We start from the raw sequence: 15,134 nt of genomic DNA, 5'->3' as shown, positions 1-15,134 counted from the left end.
TACTTAGGGAAGAGGACCAGTAATTTTGGAAGTGACTTGTTCAGCTTAATGGCCACATCATCAGGGCTGAAGTAAATTAATACTTTATCAAAAATTCTGATAAGAGCGACTTCCCCATAAGGCAAGCAATCCTTTCCAAGAGACACCATAGAGGTGAAGTAATTATTTTCTTGTTCTGAAATTTAGTGGTTACTGCTCCTTAGTGTACTATTTCTGCACTGACAAAATCTAATTCCTTCTGACTGTTGTCCTCCTTATTGAGTTTTAGTAGGTTTTTAACAGTAAGAAGTAGAAAAGAAAGGGTCCCATTAGTTTAGAAAGTTAGTTTTAGAAAGCAATGGAAAGTACCTCACCAAAAGTGCAGATCTAAGTCATGAGCTTAAAGGTAATAAAAATAAGGTAATGAGGTAATAAAAAACCACTAAGAATAAGAAAAAAGTTGTGTGAACAATTGTTTTACATGAAATTACATAAAAAATTGATCATAACATATTATCACTGCAGCAGTATAGAACTTAGAGGACTAAAACCAATGGTCTTGGTTTAATTTAAGATTTAAAGGTAATACCTTTTTCATCAGAAAATTCTTAGTCAGCCATCTCCACTCATTTCCATGACAGACTACTGTTGACTGTTTTCCATTTCACTGGAAGTGGCTCAGAAGCCTGGCCCCCACGTACTAAAGTACCCATGTCATATGAATTGATATTTGACCAAGTCTTACATTCATCTTCCTATTTTCTGAACAATTGGCAAACAAGGAAAACAAACAGGAAGATCCTGTTTGGAAACCCCTTACTTTGAAGGACTGACAAAAGCTACCTCACTACAGCCCTAGCAAGGACATTTTCCATGACTGGCTGAACCAAGCAGCACAGAGTATTCCTAGGGGATCCCTTTGATCCCAGGAGTATCATTTACCTGTGTTACGGGTCATTTAATTATTTGTCTTCTCAGCCAATACCCTTTGATGTAACAAATTCAGGATGCCACTGCTCTGGTATATGGCAAAGTAATTAATTCCAGCAATAATGTCTTCAAAGATGATGTTGTAATTGAACACAGAAGGAAAAGCCACAAAAGAAGAAAGCAGATAGACATGAATAATATATCTAATTCAGCTAAAAACCAAACTTTGTATGTTGGTCTGAGTGAGAAGATTTGGAAGATTAGCTACACCCTGTAGTCTTTTTCTCCATTTTATATGTTACATGTAAATTTTGTATTTATTAAAAGATAATTGACAGATGTAAATTCATGGGACTACATGGTTATATATTCTAAAAAAAGGTCATATAAAAGTGCTAAAAATAGCATTCACTTATTTTTTTAAATTAAGGAATTCAAGATGTATTTTTATTGCTTTCCTAGTAACACTCAAAGTACGGTGATAATGAAACCATGCAATATATGCACACATGCACGTGTGCACATATGGGCCAAACTTTAGCTCAAAATTTACAACCTGTACAATTTTTTGTTCAAGGCAGACCAATCACAAAATAAGTATTCTATAAAAAAAAATAGATAGCCTGTTTTGGATTTTCTTCTATTCTCATTCTATAATGTACTTGGGCTCCTTGTTATTCTCTAATTTTCTTTGAGGCTCACTCATGAGCTGCCATGGACTGTAAGGGTGTATGCCCACTTTATCTTTAAATCCCAACAGCCAGGCTGACTGCAAAAACACCAAGTTCTAACTCAGAAGGCTGAAGTTATCTCTGCATAAGCAAGTAGTGCAGCCCCACAAGAGAAGGCTTGTAGAGCAAACCTGTTGGTACCAAGAATGCAACACCGAAACTCTGTGTATTTCAGGTGTGTTTACTCAGACAGGTTGATAATCAGCTTCTGTGGATTGAAGCCACCTTAACAGTTGGACCGCATCTATTGTACTCATCTTCCATTCACAATTAGGTCAAAAATAATCCAGTTAGCAATTTCTGATACCTCTTCATGACACTAAGTACATTAATTCAGAATGACTGGGATATCCACTTTAAAAGTGCGCTCCTGATAAAAATCCCAAATTGATCAAGAGCCTGGAGAGGGTATGATTTTATGAATGCACATACTAGTGCTGCGGCACAAAAACTTGAAGTTTAATATTCTTACTTGCTTTGTTAGAATTCAGGCAAAGTACTCAGGACTAAAATTTGACATTTTACTCTGCTTCACATGTTCTGACTCTAAAGCGTTGAATTCAAATTAGTTCCTAGAAGCAGTCATGCTGGAAGCTTAAAATTCTATTTGCATATTCCATTTGGGCTACTACTGTGGCTTTAGACTTTAAGATTACTCTTTGATGTATATTTCCTATTTTTTTTAATCTACCCATAACCTTCTTCATAAAAGTTTTCTACAAAGACATAATATATCACATTCCATGGTATGATCTCTTCAACTGAGTGAAACAGATGTAAAATGTGACATTTTTTCTGGGTGGCAGGGTTTGTTGATAAGAAATTTCCTTTATTACTAGCCATGTTTGCTCATATCAGTAATGGGATGATGACTGTGGTAAAGGTCATATTGGTTCAATACAGCATAAAAAAAAGTGGAGAAAACTTTGTACTGTTCATCAAAGAAACACACTTTAATAATTTTATCTTTGATTTAGTAGATGTAACATTTAACTATCTGTTCTGTGGAAACCACATAAAATGTTAGCAATTTATATCTGGATGCAAGCCCAAAGTAATAACTGGAATTATAATTGATAAAAACATAGCTCTTCAAATGTTAGCTGCATGTCCCTGTGTCTTTCTTTTCTCAAGCAAAAGATTTGGAGTGAAATATTGCTTCAGAACAATATAATGCTTCAGAAGAGCTGCAGAGACCTCAGTGAGAGAGAAGTGAATAACTTCTTACAGAGATGGAAGATTTTAATCTGTTCTGCTTTCTCCAAATACCCTCGGGAAGCAGGAAAATAATGGATAGGTAGCACACAGCTCTCACGTGGCCTCTGCCAGCCCTTCCTATCAGCTCCTGTCAAAGCTTCATCTGCAGGTTGATTTAACATGTGGTCACTCAGAAAGGAGGCTTTCCTATCAAACCCCCCTATCTACCTGCTCTGGTTGTGATAGATGGAGGAGGTCATGGCCTTGGGAGGGGTTATTTGCAGATCTTCCCTCTCTCTTTTTCATTGAGTTTTTTATTTGAAAGGGAATCTGAGTGGTGCTATTTACAGCCCTGCTGAGGAAGATTAGCAGACCTGAGGGACAGTGATACAGATATAAATTCTGCGATGCTGTCGCTCCGGGCCCACAGAGATGAAAGTGCAGCGCTAATGGCACAGCTCAGCATGTTGGGGGCTGCTTGCAAGGAACACGAAGGTAACAAAAACATATTTACAAAGGTATTAAGGGTCATGATATGGGTCGGTGCTTTTGGGCACCCCGTAATTCGTCCCCTCTTCCTTCCTCCTCTTCTTCCTCTTCCTTTCCACTTTTTGCTCCTCCTCCTCTTCCAATCAACAAGGATGTATCATATTTATAATTTACTAAAATTTTCACTATTCCTAGGGCTGATTTGAAAGACTGCGGTGTTTTTTTGCTTTGTTACATATTTAATATAAAATATTTACTCTGTCAAAATGACACTTTATATAATTTTATCAGCCTTTAATTACTACTCCAATCTTGCAAATGTATTTTTTTAGAACTCTTAAGTAAAATGCATGGATTTGCTTGCCATTCCTTGAATTATTGTATGCAAGATTTATATTTTCGAGTGTTATATGTTTGGTATTTGAAACAAAGCCTTCTTTACAGCAAATACTCATGTTTTTTTCTGCACTACACATTTACCATCCCAGAACATCTAGCTCCTTTTAAAATTGCCCATTACCACCTGTTTAAGAACAGCTCTATTGACATTGTAATGTGCTGAACCACTTATGCATGCACATGCAGAAATTCCTTTTCAGACCTGAAGTCTTCAGTCAGATACATTTGCAGTTGTAGATGTCAAAGCTACCCATCTCGATCCCAGTCATAGGCTCTGTGACCACCTATGAATCTCTAACTTTCTACAGGAAAATACTTCCCTCTTTTAATAGCATCTTTTTTTCTACCCCTGCCTCAGAAAAGCATTCAGATGCCTTAGTTAACATTAGTTGCATAGCTTAAATGATAGTAAAGTGTAACAATCTTATCCTTTTAAGATCCAAAATGGTAGTAAAAGCAAATTAACTTATGTATTCTTTGTATAAGAAAAAAATCATACGTTCAAGAATTGTTACAACTACTGTATTTATTAAGATGTTTCAAATTGTAATAAATTACATCTGATTAATTTATGGTCAAGAAGAAAATTAGTAGAAATTTAAGTAACTATCTTTCAGTCAGCATTTATTTGATTTAAACTAATTTTTGTGTTTGAGCATTTTTGGTTGTAAATTTGAAAGCAAAAAGTCAAAGATTACTTGAGTTCAAAACAAAAACTCCAAATCTGGCTCTTCCTGAACATTCTTTAAGCTCCCCTCCTCCCTGATAGATCCAGCACTGCTTATCTTTGAATGATAACACTTGAACTTAAAAAATGAACACCAAATGAAGAATCAACCTCTGCCCAGGCATATGCCCAAAACTGACACAAAGTTACAGGTTTGGGTTTACTTCTCCTTTTGAGACCTGAAGCTGAATTACTGGAGATGACATAAGCTGCTATCACTGTAGTCTCTGTGGCCTTGGCACACTGGAACCAGTTACAGAAAATGGTAAGAAAACAAGGGCACGACTAAAAGAATGGAGTCTGGAAGGAGGGTAAGAGTTAGGGACACAAAACAAGGAAAACAAAAGAAGGGTAAGAGTAAAAGAAAAATAGAGAAAGAATCATAGACAGAGAGATTAGGAAAGGAAGAAAAATACACAATGAAGAAAAAAGCAGAAAAGAAATAAATAGATTTTGAACAGATTTTACTCAATTGTATCCCTTTAATCACTTACTCCTGATCTTGTACTAAAAAAAGAGCTATTATATTAAAGCTCTTCTAATTGTTTAGTAAAAGAACTACCTTTCTTTCAAATTGCATCACTTAAATGACTCTTGGATGTTTAGGACTTTTTCTTTCCAACTTGGCTCATAGTCTGTATCCCTAAGCCCTTAGAATTCTTTTTTAGTTAAAGGCCTCAGTGAAATATTTTGTACTACCATCTTTGGCTAAACAGTTGCCCTTAAATACATGTAGAGGAAAAATTTTGGGCCACTTTGGTTTCAGCCAGGCATAACATTTCCTTGCCAACACTGCCAGAAGGCACAACTAGCAAGCACAATAGCTTCTTTTTTTGTCACATGAACAAAACCAAACAAGTCCAAGAATACACACTCAGCAATATTAGAAAACATGGAGGAAGAAATTCTAGCAGAAGAAAAAAATCACTATAAAAAGAAAGAGAAATTGAGGCAGAAGAAGATTTGATATCCCTCCCAAAAAGCAATTTATGGACACATTCTGCATGCTCAGGAAAACCTGGGGTAGACATCAGCATCCACTACTGCTCATTCATAGCACAGGAAGCTCAGTGCTTGAAGAAAGTAAAACATTCCTTCATTCTTTAGCAGTCACCAAATTCTCTAATTTTTTTTTAATTGTTATTTATTTATTTCCCTCTTATTTTGGCCAAAAAAAAAAAAGCCAATGTGTGGTTTAGTTAGCTCATTTCATAAATTTTTTTGTCTTTTGCATTCAAAACATCTCTTCTTACACTTCTCTTCCTCATCCCAATTATCTTTTACTGATTTTGTAAGGAAAGGACATAAAAAGTGCAGGGGGAATATGAATGGCAATTTCAACCAGTTTTCTTACACAATGTGCCTTTATCAATGACCTCGTTGTATGGAAAGTAGTTGTCCATGCCTCCCAGTGTAAGCAATTCATATTGGTGTGTGGTTTGCTTTTAAAGCACTTGGTTTTGCTCAGGTGGCTATCTAAAAAGCAGTACTATTTCAGGAAGGTAGCTTTTGGTGTCTTGGTGACAGGTGGTCCCACTAAAGCATTATTATTTATTTGCTTAGCATCACTGGCTGTAGATAACAAATACACTGAACAATCCCCTCTTTGCTCAGAAAGGAGTTAAGGCTCATGCAGTCTGTGACACAACTTTCCCAGTTTAAGCTCCTCTGCCACTGTTTCTTTTCACAGAACCCTATTCCCTTACTTGAAATCATTACTAACCAGGAGAGTGACCACCTGAAAGGTGCACAGACCTTAAGAGGTCTTCCACTAGAACCTGCATCACCTATGGGACTTTGACAAGTTCATACAATGCCTCCTTAACTTTGAGGGAATTAGAACTGGCCAAAACCTTGCAAAGGAAGCCAGGTCAGTAAATGCAGACCCAGATTGTAAGTCCTCATACAAGACAGGTGTTAAGAAAGTGCTTAAGCTGATCTCTCTTCAGCAACCAGCCCTTGAATATATGCCATAGATGCCTTACTGAGCAAAGACAGCTCACTGAAAGAAAGCTGATACCAGCCATAGCTGGACATCTCTTATGGCAATGACAATATTGCAGCTCCATAAAGGAAATTGTGGTGACTTCCAGAAGCCTTAGATTTTCAGTGGTTAACTTTCTTGGTTGAAATTGTTTTCCTACCTTTAGACTCTTTTTGAAGTGTCATTGACTTTCATCTACTATTGTTCTTTTGTCTGAACTGGTTGTCCATGTTGAACATTGAAAAAAAAAACCCAAAAACTAACAACAAACACAGTCAACCTCAAAAAATTTGGTAGATTGCAAAATAGAGAATATGCAATTGCATTTTAAAAAATTTAATGCAGTGGCTGTTACCAAAAAGTGATGTTATATAGACTGTCTGCAGGGACAAAATATAGTTCAGTGTCTGAGTGATTCAACACTTACTGAGGTACTTCTGAAAGTATATGGATTTTACTTTTAGTCAAGTTCTACTGCTCTTTGCTACAAACAGGTTATTTTAAACCTCTTCCATTTGCAAACATTCAGTTCAAAGAGTCATTGATTTGTGAACCTAATGAGTTTTTAAGGATTGCCTTAAAGACAACGAATTTTAAACATGTTGAACTGCAACTTCTAGTTGTAACAGACCACGACTTTCAGGATAGAGACATTGTCTCCGTGCATATTCACAAAGTATACATATGCATTGCTTATGGCAATTATTAACAATATTTTAAAGAGGAATCTAAGACAATAACAGTGATCCAGAAACAGAAAAAAAATTAGGTCGTAGCACTTTGCTTCAACGCTTTCAGTCACCTCAATGACGAGAATGTAACAACTCATGACAAAGCAGTAACCAAAAAATGGGATAAACTAGAATTCTGCCCTTCACTCTCTAGCTTATTCTGGTGTGCTTGTGTACATAGACTTGGAATTGTAGACTTCCACACCTTAGAGTGACTTTATTCTCTCACTAGTAATACCCTTTCACAGCTCAGTTTTTTGTTTGTTTGGGGTTTTTTACATGGCTGGGGACATCTAAGTGACTGTCTGGGGCAAGTCCTTCTCAAAGCATCCTAATACAGCTTATCGACTGGCTTTGTCCTTTGTTTTACAACAAGTATTTCCAACATCTTGTCATTTGCTTGCATACCGCAAGCTGAAAAAGCCCCTGTTTTCTGTGTTAAAGACCACAGCTGCTGGACTGTAACTCCAGTTATGTCCAGTTATTCCTGAACAAATAATCACAGATTATTCTGAAATAAGTTCTACTTCTGCTCTGCCCTTCTGGCTATGCATTTTAACATTTTTCATCTCCTTAAAATATCCAGTTCTTATACTAATGTATAATGTTTTTCATTACAAATGGTTTTTTTCTCATGTATCACTATTTCTTTGACTTCTCAAGCATATATTAAATATATTGAAAACCACTTGGTGGTAGAAATTTAGTTTTTATATCCACTTGCATGACAACAAGCTCCCATCCCAATTTTGTGTTTACTAATAGACTTATGTATCTCTATATTAAGCTGTGTTCTCCAATACATACCAGTTGTGTGGAGTAGGAATAAAAGCATCCAAAACATTTCAGCCCTATCTCCAGTCAGATAAAATATAGAGAAGACAGAATGCAGAACTATTGTATTCTACTCTGGTCAACCAAAAGTCTAAAAACCTGTAAATACAATTTGTTCTCACAATTCTTTTTTTTTCTTATCTGCCAGCTGCCATCAAAAAAAAAATGCTTAGACTGAAAATCCAAAGTTTAAAACATACAATCAGACACATATAGAAAAGTTCACAACACAGCCACAAATTCCCATCATACTTGAAAAAAAATTTCAGAGAATGCATTTCACATATTGGCATGGATGATGGCAATATTGGCAGGGCTGCTTTATACAGCAGTTTCCTCCCCAATTTCTAATATCTCAGGTACTTAGAAACCACTTTGCAGGAGCTGTTTAGAGGGCTGTTCAGCAGATACTGGTAAAATTTACCAATGCCTACATTTTACTGTTATCTTTCTGCTATCTGGAGCAGTTCAGAAAGAGCAAGCAAAAAAAGGACAACGGAGGAGGCAGCAGAGGGTACTTTGTGAAAAATCTGTAAGAGGAGAGACCATGAATTAGAGATAGTGAGGACAGATTAGGCCTTATCTATTCAAGAGAGAATGCACTCGTCTGGAAGGCAGGGAAGTTTGAACTCCCTTACCTCTTTCCCGGAGGGCACTTCCAGCCCGGTGGCTGGAGGTGTAAGCAGCCCCAGGTGAGCCGCATGAAGGACTGACCCAGGCAGCTGCATCAGTCCTTACAGCTGCCTCACTGTAATCTCATTGACTTATAGAGCAGCACTGCATCTAATTAGAGAGGTTCGGAGCCACACTTCAATACCCAGTAATAAAATATTAAGCTCAAGAGGTATTAGGCTGCTAATATGAAATTTTGACCTTGATAGGAGCTCTTGTTCTGAGGTTTTATCACAGTATAAAAACCTCCTCAGCTGTCTTTGTCCCAGCTTGCATAACTGCTACACCAGAGCAAGTATGATGCTCTCTGAATATTTTCAGGCACTCTAATTTTTATACACACAAAACTTTTTAATCGATCACTTATTTCCTACTTATTCATCTTCCAGATTCAGGATAAACTTCTGATGAACATAGGACTAGATGGACCAATGCTGTCAAGAGGTAGAGTTCTTACAGAATTTGTTACACCTTCTAAAAATGAGAGGTTTTGGATTTGTGTAGTCAAGGACCAACAACTATGACAGAAAAAAATCAAAGCCTAATCTAATGCAAAACACATGAATTGCATTAAAAAATTAGTAGCTAATTGGCATTAAGATGTTATGAGAAAACATTGAATCATCTGTTATTGTTATAAAAAGAAGCAGTGACAATTTACAGCAGAGTCTAAACTAATTAAATTGGCACAATTCCTGCATATAAACAAGGATCACAGATGAACATATTCTCTAGCTCTGTGTGAGCAATTCAAACCAATTGAAGCAGTACTGTAGCAAACTGATTTTTAAAAACTGATAGAGAAAAGGTAATCAAAGTTGTCTTTTTTCCGATTAATCTTTACCTTTATTACATAATTATAATTTGACTACTTTATAAGGTTTGAAGTATTTTTTCTCAATAAAAGACCTGTGTTTAATGTTTTTGTTTTTTTCTAACTTTCTACTTACACAGGACATAAAATATTCACTTATGTTTACTTTTTTGTAGGTAGCTCAACTCTAGCAGTCTTTTGATGATTTAGTAAAGAATACTGGACAGATCCTGTTTTTCAGTGTGCAGGTGTTCAGAGGGAAATTTAACATATTAATGTTAAATCTCTTTTAACAAAAAATGAACGCATACATTTTGAATTGAAAACAGTTGTCTTTGATTAACTGGAACACTCTCCTCAATACACTGTGCTGGAATCCCCCATTTTGTCAAAGATAATTCTGGACAAAAGAAAAAAAAGACTGTAAAATACTAAAATAAATGGATATCCCAGTTCTTCCAGTTTTCCAGACAAATAGAGGGGAAAAATACATTGTCATTTGGACAAATTTTGTCTCCACAGAGAATGTTTGTTAAATTGATCTAAATTTATCTGAATAAAATCAAAATTAAAATATTATAGCTAGTTTTGGGAAGAATAATTCCAAAACACTAGGGATCAAAGCTACCCATTAAATAACCTAAAAAAATTATCAAGAAATGGAAACATTTCTTAGAAGTTCTTAAATATTTTAGAAGGGATATAATTGTCTCATACCTACTGCACCCATAGTCTTCTATAACTATGATAACAGATATGAACACAGACAAGGCCCTTTCAAAGTTTGCTCTGTTGAAGATATTATGCTTTCCTGTATAAGTTACCCTACCAAACTTTTCCTCTCCATTTCTTTTCTCTGAAATACCACCTTTTTGATTTTTTTTTTAAATACAGGACAATACAGCTGTCAGCTTGCACTGACTTTGAAAATGAAGATGTTTGCTGTACATGCAATTAGTCCATTAACTCTAAAGCTATGCTATTTTACCAAGGGGTGGCCAAGAGGTTAGAGAGAGAGAACACCTCAGCTCTCCCTCAGCTTTGACAAACCCGTTGTGAAAGGGACACCCTTCATCTCATTTATAAGACACATGGTCCCATAAAGCCAAGATTTATAAGGCTGTATAAATTATGCGTACATGTCAGTGAGACAAAAGCAGTCTCTGTCAGCATCATGGTGTGCTTTTCATCACTACAGAAAAAAGAAAGGAACATGCAATTTTCAAAAGGTCTCCTTTCATCACCTGGAAACATCTACAGGATAAACTGAAAACAGAAGCGAACTTGTTGTGCTATCTGAATATACCCACTGGGCTTATGGACAGACAAGAAGAGCACCAAGGAGAGGGGGAGAAAACAAGAAAAGAATTGGAGCTTTGCTGTTTGTTTGAAATCTGTAACAGGCTGATTCACAACTATGCCATCTTACAGAAATAAGATACTTTGCGATTTTCAAGTGTAAAGTAGAATATGTATTTATTGGTAAAATCACAATACCACATATTCCTTCACGTAAAGGGACAGTCTTAATGCAGTCAATGAGTATAGGGTCTATCTCACATTTGATTGATTTTCTATTTCTGCTGGTCTTTCTAATGAAGGAGGGAGCTAAAACCAAGTAAAAAATATGAGCATTACCTATTAAAACCCCCGAGGAAATTATTATGAGGATTTAGCTTCATCTTCATCCTTCAAGTCTCCACTGCTCATGGCTGCTATTTAGTATGGGATTATATCTATGTATTGATTCAGAGAGAAATTAGTTATGAATAAAGGTTACTGGGATTTTCATTTAAATTATATGGTTGGAAAAAAAATCACATTTAAGTCAATGGAAATTTTCTTAAGTTTGGTTTTAAAAACCAACAATATTAAAAAACAACCATCAAAACATATTCTCGATGACAAGACAAAATCTCAGGTGGAATAAGATCTATGAATAAAGGGACTCAAAGAGTATCCTACATTTAAGACTTTGTTTTTCATTCACCAAAAAGACACCACCTCAAGAAAACCACTGCCACCACCACCGGAAAAAACCCCAAACCAAACTCAAAACTCAACAAAAACTGAACCACATTCTCAAAATCAATGCAGTTCAGATGTGTATCTTCAGGTAAATAGGTTTTGTATAACTAATAATACCATAGGTAGACCACTCCAATAAAACTGATAGTATTAAACACGGCTCTGACCTCTCTGAAGGGAAGGTCCCTTCTGAGTAATGATTATATTTTCAGTAAGTGGGATCTTGAACAAACTGAAAATCAGGCCACTACTTTAACCAGCCCCAGTGAGTCAAGACTAATCTTTTCTATCTTCACACAAATAAAATACCCAGTGGTGTGTACAAGTGCTAAACACAGGCTGGCTCTGCATGCTTCTGTCAGACCTAATCGCTCTGTGAGATACTAGAAGTGGAAAAAAGTTTGGGGAGCCACATGTGAAGAATGGTTGGTTGATAAGGCTACCTTTCAGGGGCAGTAAAAGCAAAGAAAGGATTTCCTGTTTGATAACAGAAGAGATAATGAAACTCTGAATTAACTGATAGTATGACAGCAAAAATTCAAGAAAATACTTCTCCTTTTCTGTGTTTTTTAGCAGTACTTTTTGTTGTCTCTACAGCAGAGTCAGAGAGGCATTTCATACAAATGTTCAAATAACTCACATTTTCATTTCTCTTAGGTTTGCTCGATCTTAAGAATTGGCCACCAGCTTTCCACTGCAAACTGCAAAGACTGAGATATTCTCTGCTTACAATGAAATACTTCGGATAATGTTTTCCTATAGAATACCTAAGTATTTTATAGGAAAAATAAATGAAGATGCTTCCTTTTTTATGCATTTGTACTTATGTCAGTTAGTGGCCAGTGCAATATAGTCAATCCATCAATCCAAATGATACCAAAACAATGAGAAATGATGTGAAAGGAACATAAACTAATCCCTCTGAAATACTGGGCTGAATAGCTGCCTTTCAATAAAGCCTGACATCATAAGAAATATGCCTTTAAGCCTAAATTTCTACAGTTCTGCTTTCATCATGTCAGCTACAATGATAGGTAAGCATAAAGCAAGAGTATATTAAATGTGTTTATGCTTAAATGAGCTGCAATCAGATAGGAAATAACACTTTTCATAAAGGAAATCCATTCTGCTCACATGCACCAATGAGATGCAAGGTAGCATTCAGAAAAAGGATGTCTTTCAAGTTTTTCAGCTTGCTGTACTGAAACTTTCCCAACAAATATTTATTCCAAGATACCTTGACCCTGCAAAGAATTCATTCCTGAACATGCTTCCAAGCATATGAGCACCCTCAGTGAAGTTGACAGATCTACCTATTGGGTTGTTGGCTTAAATATCCACTTCCACACCAGCACACTGCTGGATCAGAGCCTATGAGCTGCAAAGAATGCTTACTAGCTACAGTATTAATTGAGACACACAGGAATTGTAACCTCTCAGCACCTCTCCATATGTTATGACCTCATTTAGGGCTTCTGATCAGTTGCCAAACATTTACTTAGCTGTTCGCACACTCTAAGTTAATGTGTAACAACTGCAACAAACCCTGAAAATAATGTGTTTCAAGAAGAGAGCTGTAAATCTCTGAGATCTATTTTAAATCTCTACAAGAATTCTATTTAAAAAGTGTAGTCACAGTTCTATAAATATGACACTATAAGTCATTTAAATGTAATTTAGAGTTTAATAAAACTTGAATTTTTATTTGGGTTCTTCTCAGGTCTTCTTATACAAACCAAACAGGAAAAAACATATCTGCAGTATAAAGGTTACCTTACCTTACTTGAGATTAGTACCGACATACACTGAGAAAATGATACAGTATTTTCTTTATCTATAAAACTGTGAACCAAATTTGTTGCTGTTGAGATTCAAATAAAAGATTGGATTGGTTTAGGCTGGGGTAGGGCTCATTTTCTTCGCACTAGCTGGTATGGGGCTGTGTTTTGGATTTATGCTGAACAGAGTGTTGATAATTCAGGGATGTTTTTGTTACTTCTGAGCAGGGTTTGCACAGATCCAAGGCCCTTTCTGCCCTCATCCCACCCCACCAGCGAGGAGGCTGGGGGTGTTCAAGGAGCTGGGAGGGGACACAGCTGGGACATCTGACCCCCAGTGACCAAAGGGATATTCCAGACCATATGGCATCATGCTCAGCACATACAGCTCAGGGAAGAAGAAGGACAGGGGGACACTTGGAGTGATGGTATTTGTATTCCCAAGTAACCATTATGTGTGATGGAACTCAGCTTTCCTGGGAATGACTGAATACCTGCCTGTCCATGGGAAGTGGTGAATTAATTCCTTGCTTTGCTTTGCTTGCATGCCCAGCTTTTGCTTTACCTATTAAACTGTCTTTATCTCAACCTATGGATTCTCTCACTTTTACTCTTTAGATCCCCTCCCCCATCCAACTGTGGGAGTGTGAGGGAGCTGTGTTGTGGGGCTTAGTGGCCATCTGGGATTATACTGTGATAAAGGTCCAAGTAAATACATATTAATCCTTTGAAAAACAGGACAAGGAATAGCAAATTTGTTGGTGCCTTACAAAGGTGACTACAGTCAATTTCTGTTTGAATTCTGAAACAGTTTTCATATGCCTAGTACTGTATTGTAAGTATTTAGAACCACAAAACCCTGTTGTTGCTATAGGGAAATGTGAAGTATCATACAAGGGTAGATCATGGTGTATTTATTTTTCTACATGCCATTGATGGACAGCAGATGTAAGCTGCTGACCTTCAAGTGAATGCACTTATATCTTAACATAGATACTTCTCACACTATTTATTTTTTTATTTCTCTAAGTACATAGCATTTAATTTTGGGGTTTCAGGCTGAAATTAGTAGCAGTTGAATGATGGCCTTAAATCAGTTAGCTCAGGAAGGCTACCCCTGTCACCATGGCAGCACCATGGCCCTAGGAACAGTTGTAAACTCATCAGAGGACGTGAGCAAACACTCAGGAGCATGGTTATTTCACTGTTACACTGCTATGGTTACCTGGACTAGCACATTGAGACCTGCTATGGGTAAACCCCTGCAGTGATAAGAGCTTTGTGAAGAAGCTCACTCTATAAAACCATTCTTCACTGGGATTTCCAGTTGAAATGCCATCTGCAAGTTATCCAAGGAACAGCCCACATGACATTTTCTGTCTGCCAGAACAAGCTGTGGAGCTTGTAGCCTGTTCTCAGCCTCCCCCAGTCTTCAGGCCACAGTATCCTTTTCACACCCTGTGAGAGCTGTACAACCACATACAACAGACGGAAAACCACAGGGCCTCTCAAGAAAGACAGCAGAAGACAGACACTGCTGACACAAAACCAATTAATTCAGCTGGTATTCTCCATCATGACCTTTCCCAAGAGTGAAGACAGCTAGGAAAAGGCTACATGAGATGCCTGGACAGTGGTGGCACACATTTGTGGCCACTTTTGCTAAAGCAGCCCCATGCAGCTCTGACAGCCAGGACACTGCACAGCTACCACATGCTGCTGTGCTGGGAGGGACTATGGACTGGCCAAAGGAAACTTTCTCTTATATTTTGTGAAAATTAAAAACAGTGATTTACTACCTATCAGCATCACAATATATGCTTGAACCATGACATTCCTGC

General features: G+C 37.0%; 1 protein-coding gene and 1 long non-coding RNA gene across 2 annotated transcripts in view; both read left to right on the top strand.

Moving 5' to 3' along the window:
• Positions 1 to 6,253, top strand: part of SMIM31 (small integral membrane protein 31) — a 22,442-nt gene extending 16,189 nt beyond the window's left edge. The window contains exon 4 of the mRNA XM_031055372.1: positions 6,143 to 6,253. Coding sequence (XP_030911232.1) covers positions 6,143 to 6,253 — 111 coding nt within the window. The remainder of the gene's footprint in view (positions 1 to 6,142) is intronic.
• A 2,687-nt stretch (positions 6,254 to 8,940) lies between these two features.
• Positions 8,941 to 10,847, top strand: LOC102040989. The gene is made up of 3 exons (XR_265219.1): positions 8,941 to 8,968; positions 9,063 to 9,117; positions 10,382 to 10,847. It is a non-coding gene; the product is annotated as an uncharacterized LOC102040989 (long non-coding RNA).
• Positions 10,848 to 15,134: the final 4,287 nt, after the last annotated feature.

Source organism: Geospiza fortis, unplaced genomic scaffold (assembly GCF_000277835.1).
Source record: "Geospiza fortis unplaced genomic scaffold, GeoFor_1.0 scaffold40, whole genome shotgun sequence".
Taxonomy (NCBI): Eukaryota; Metazoa; Chordata; class Aves; order Passeriformes; family Thraupidae; genus Geospiza; species Geospiza fortis.
The sequence above is the reverse complement of the archived record's forward strand: the minus strand, read 5'-3'. Positions and strand labels throughout refer to the sequence as shown.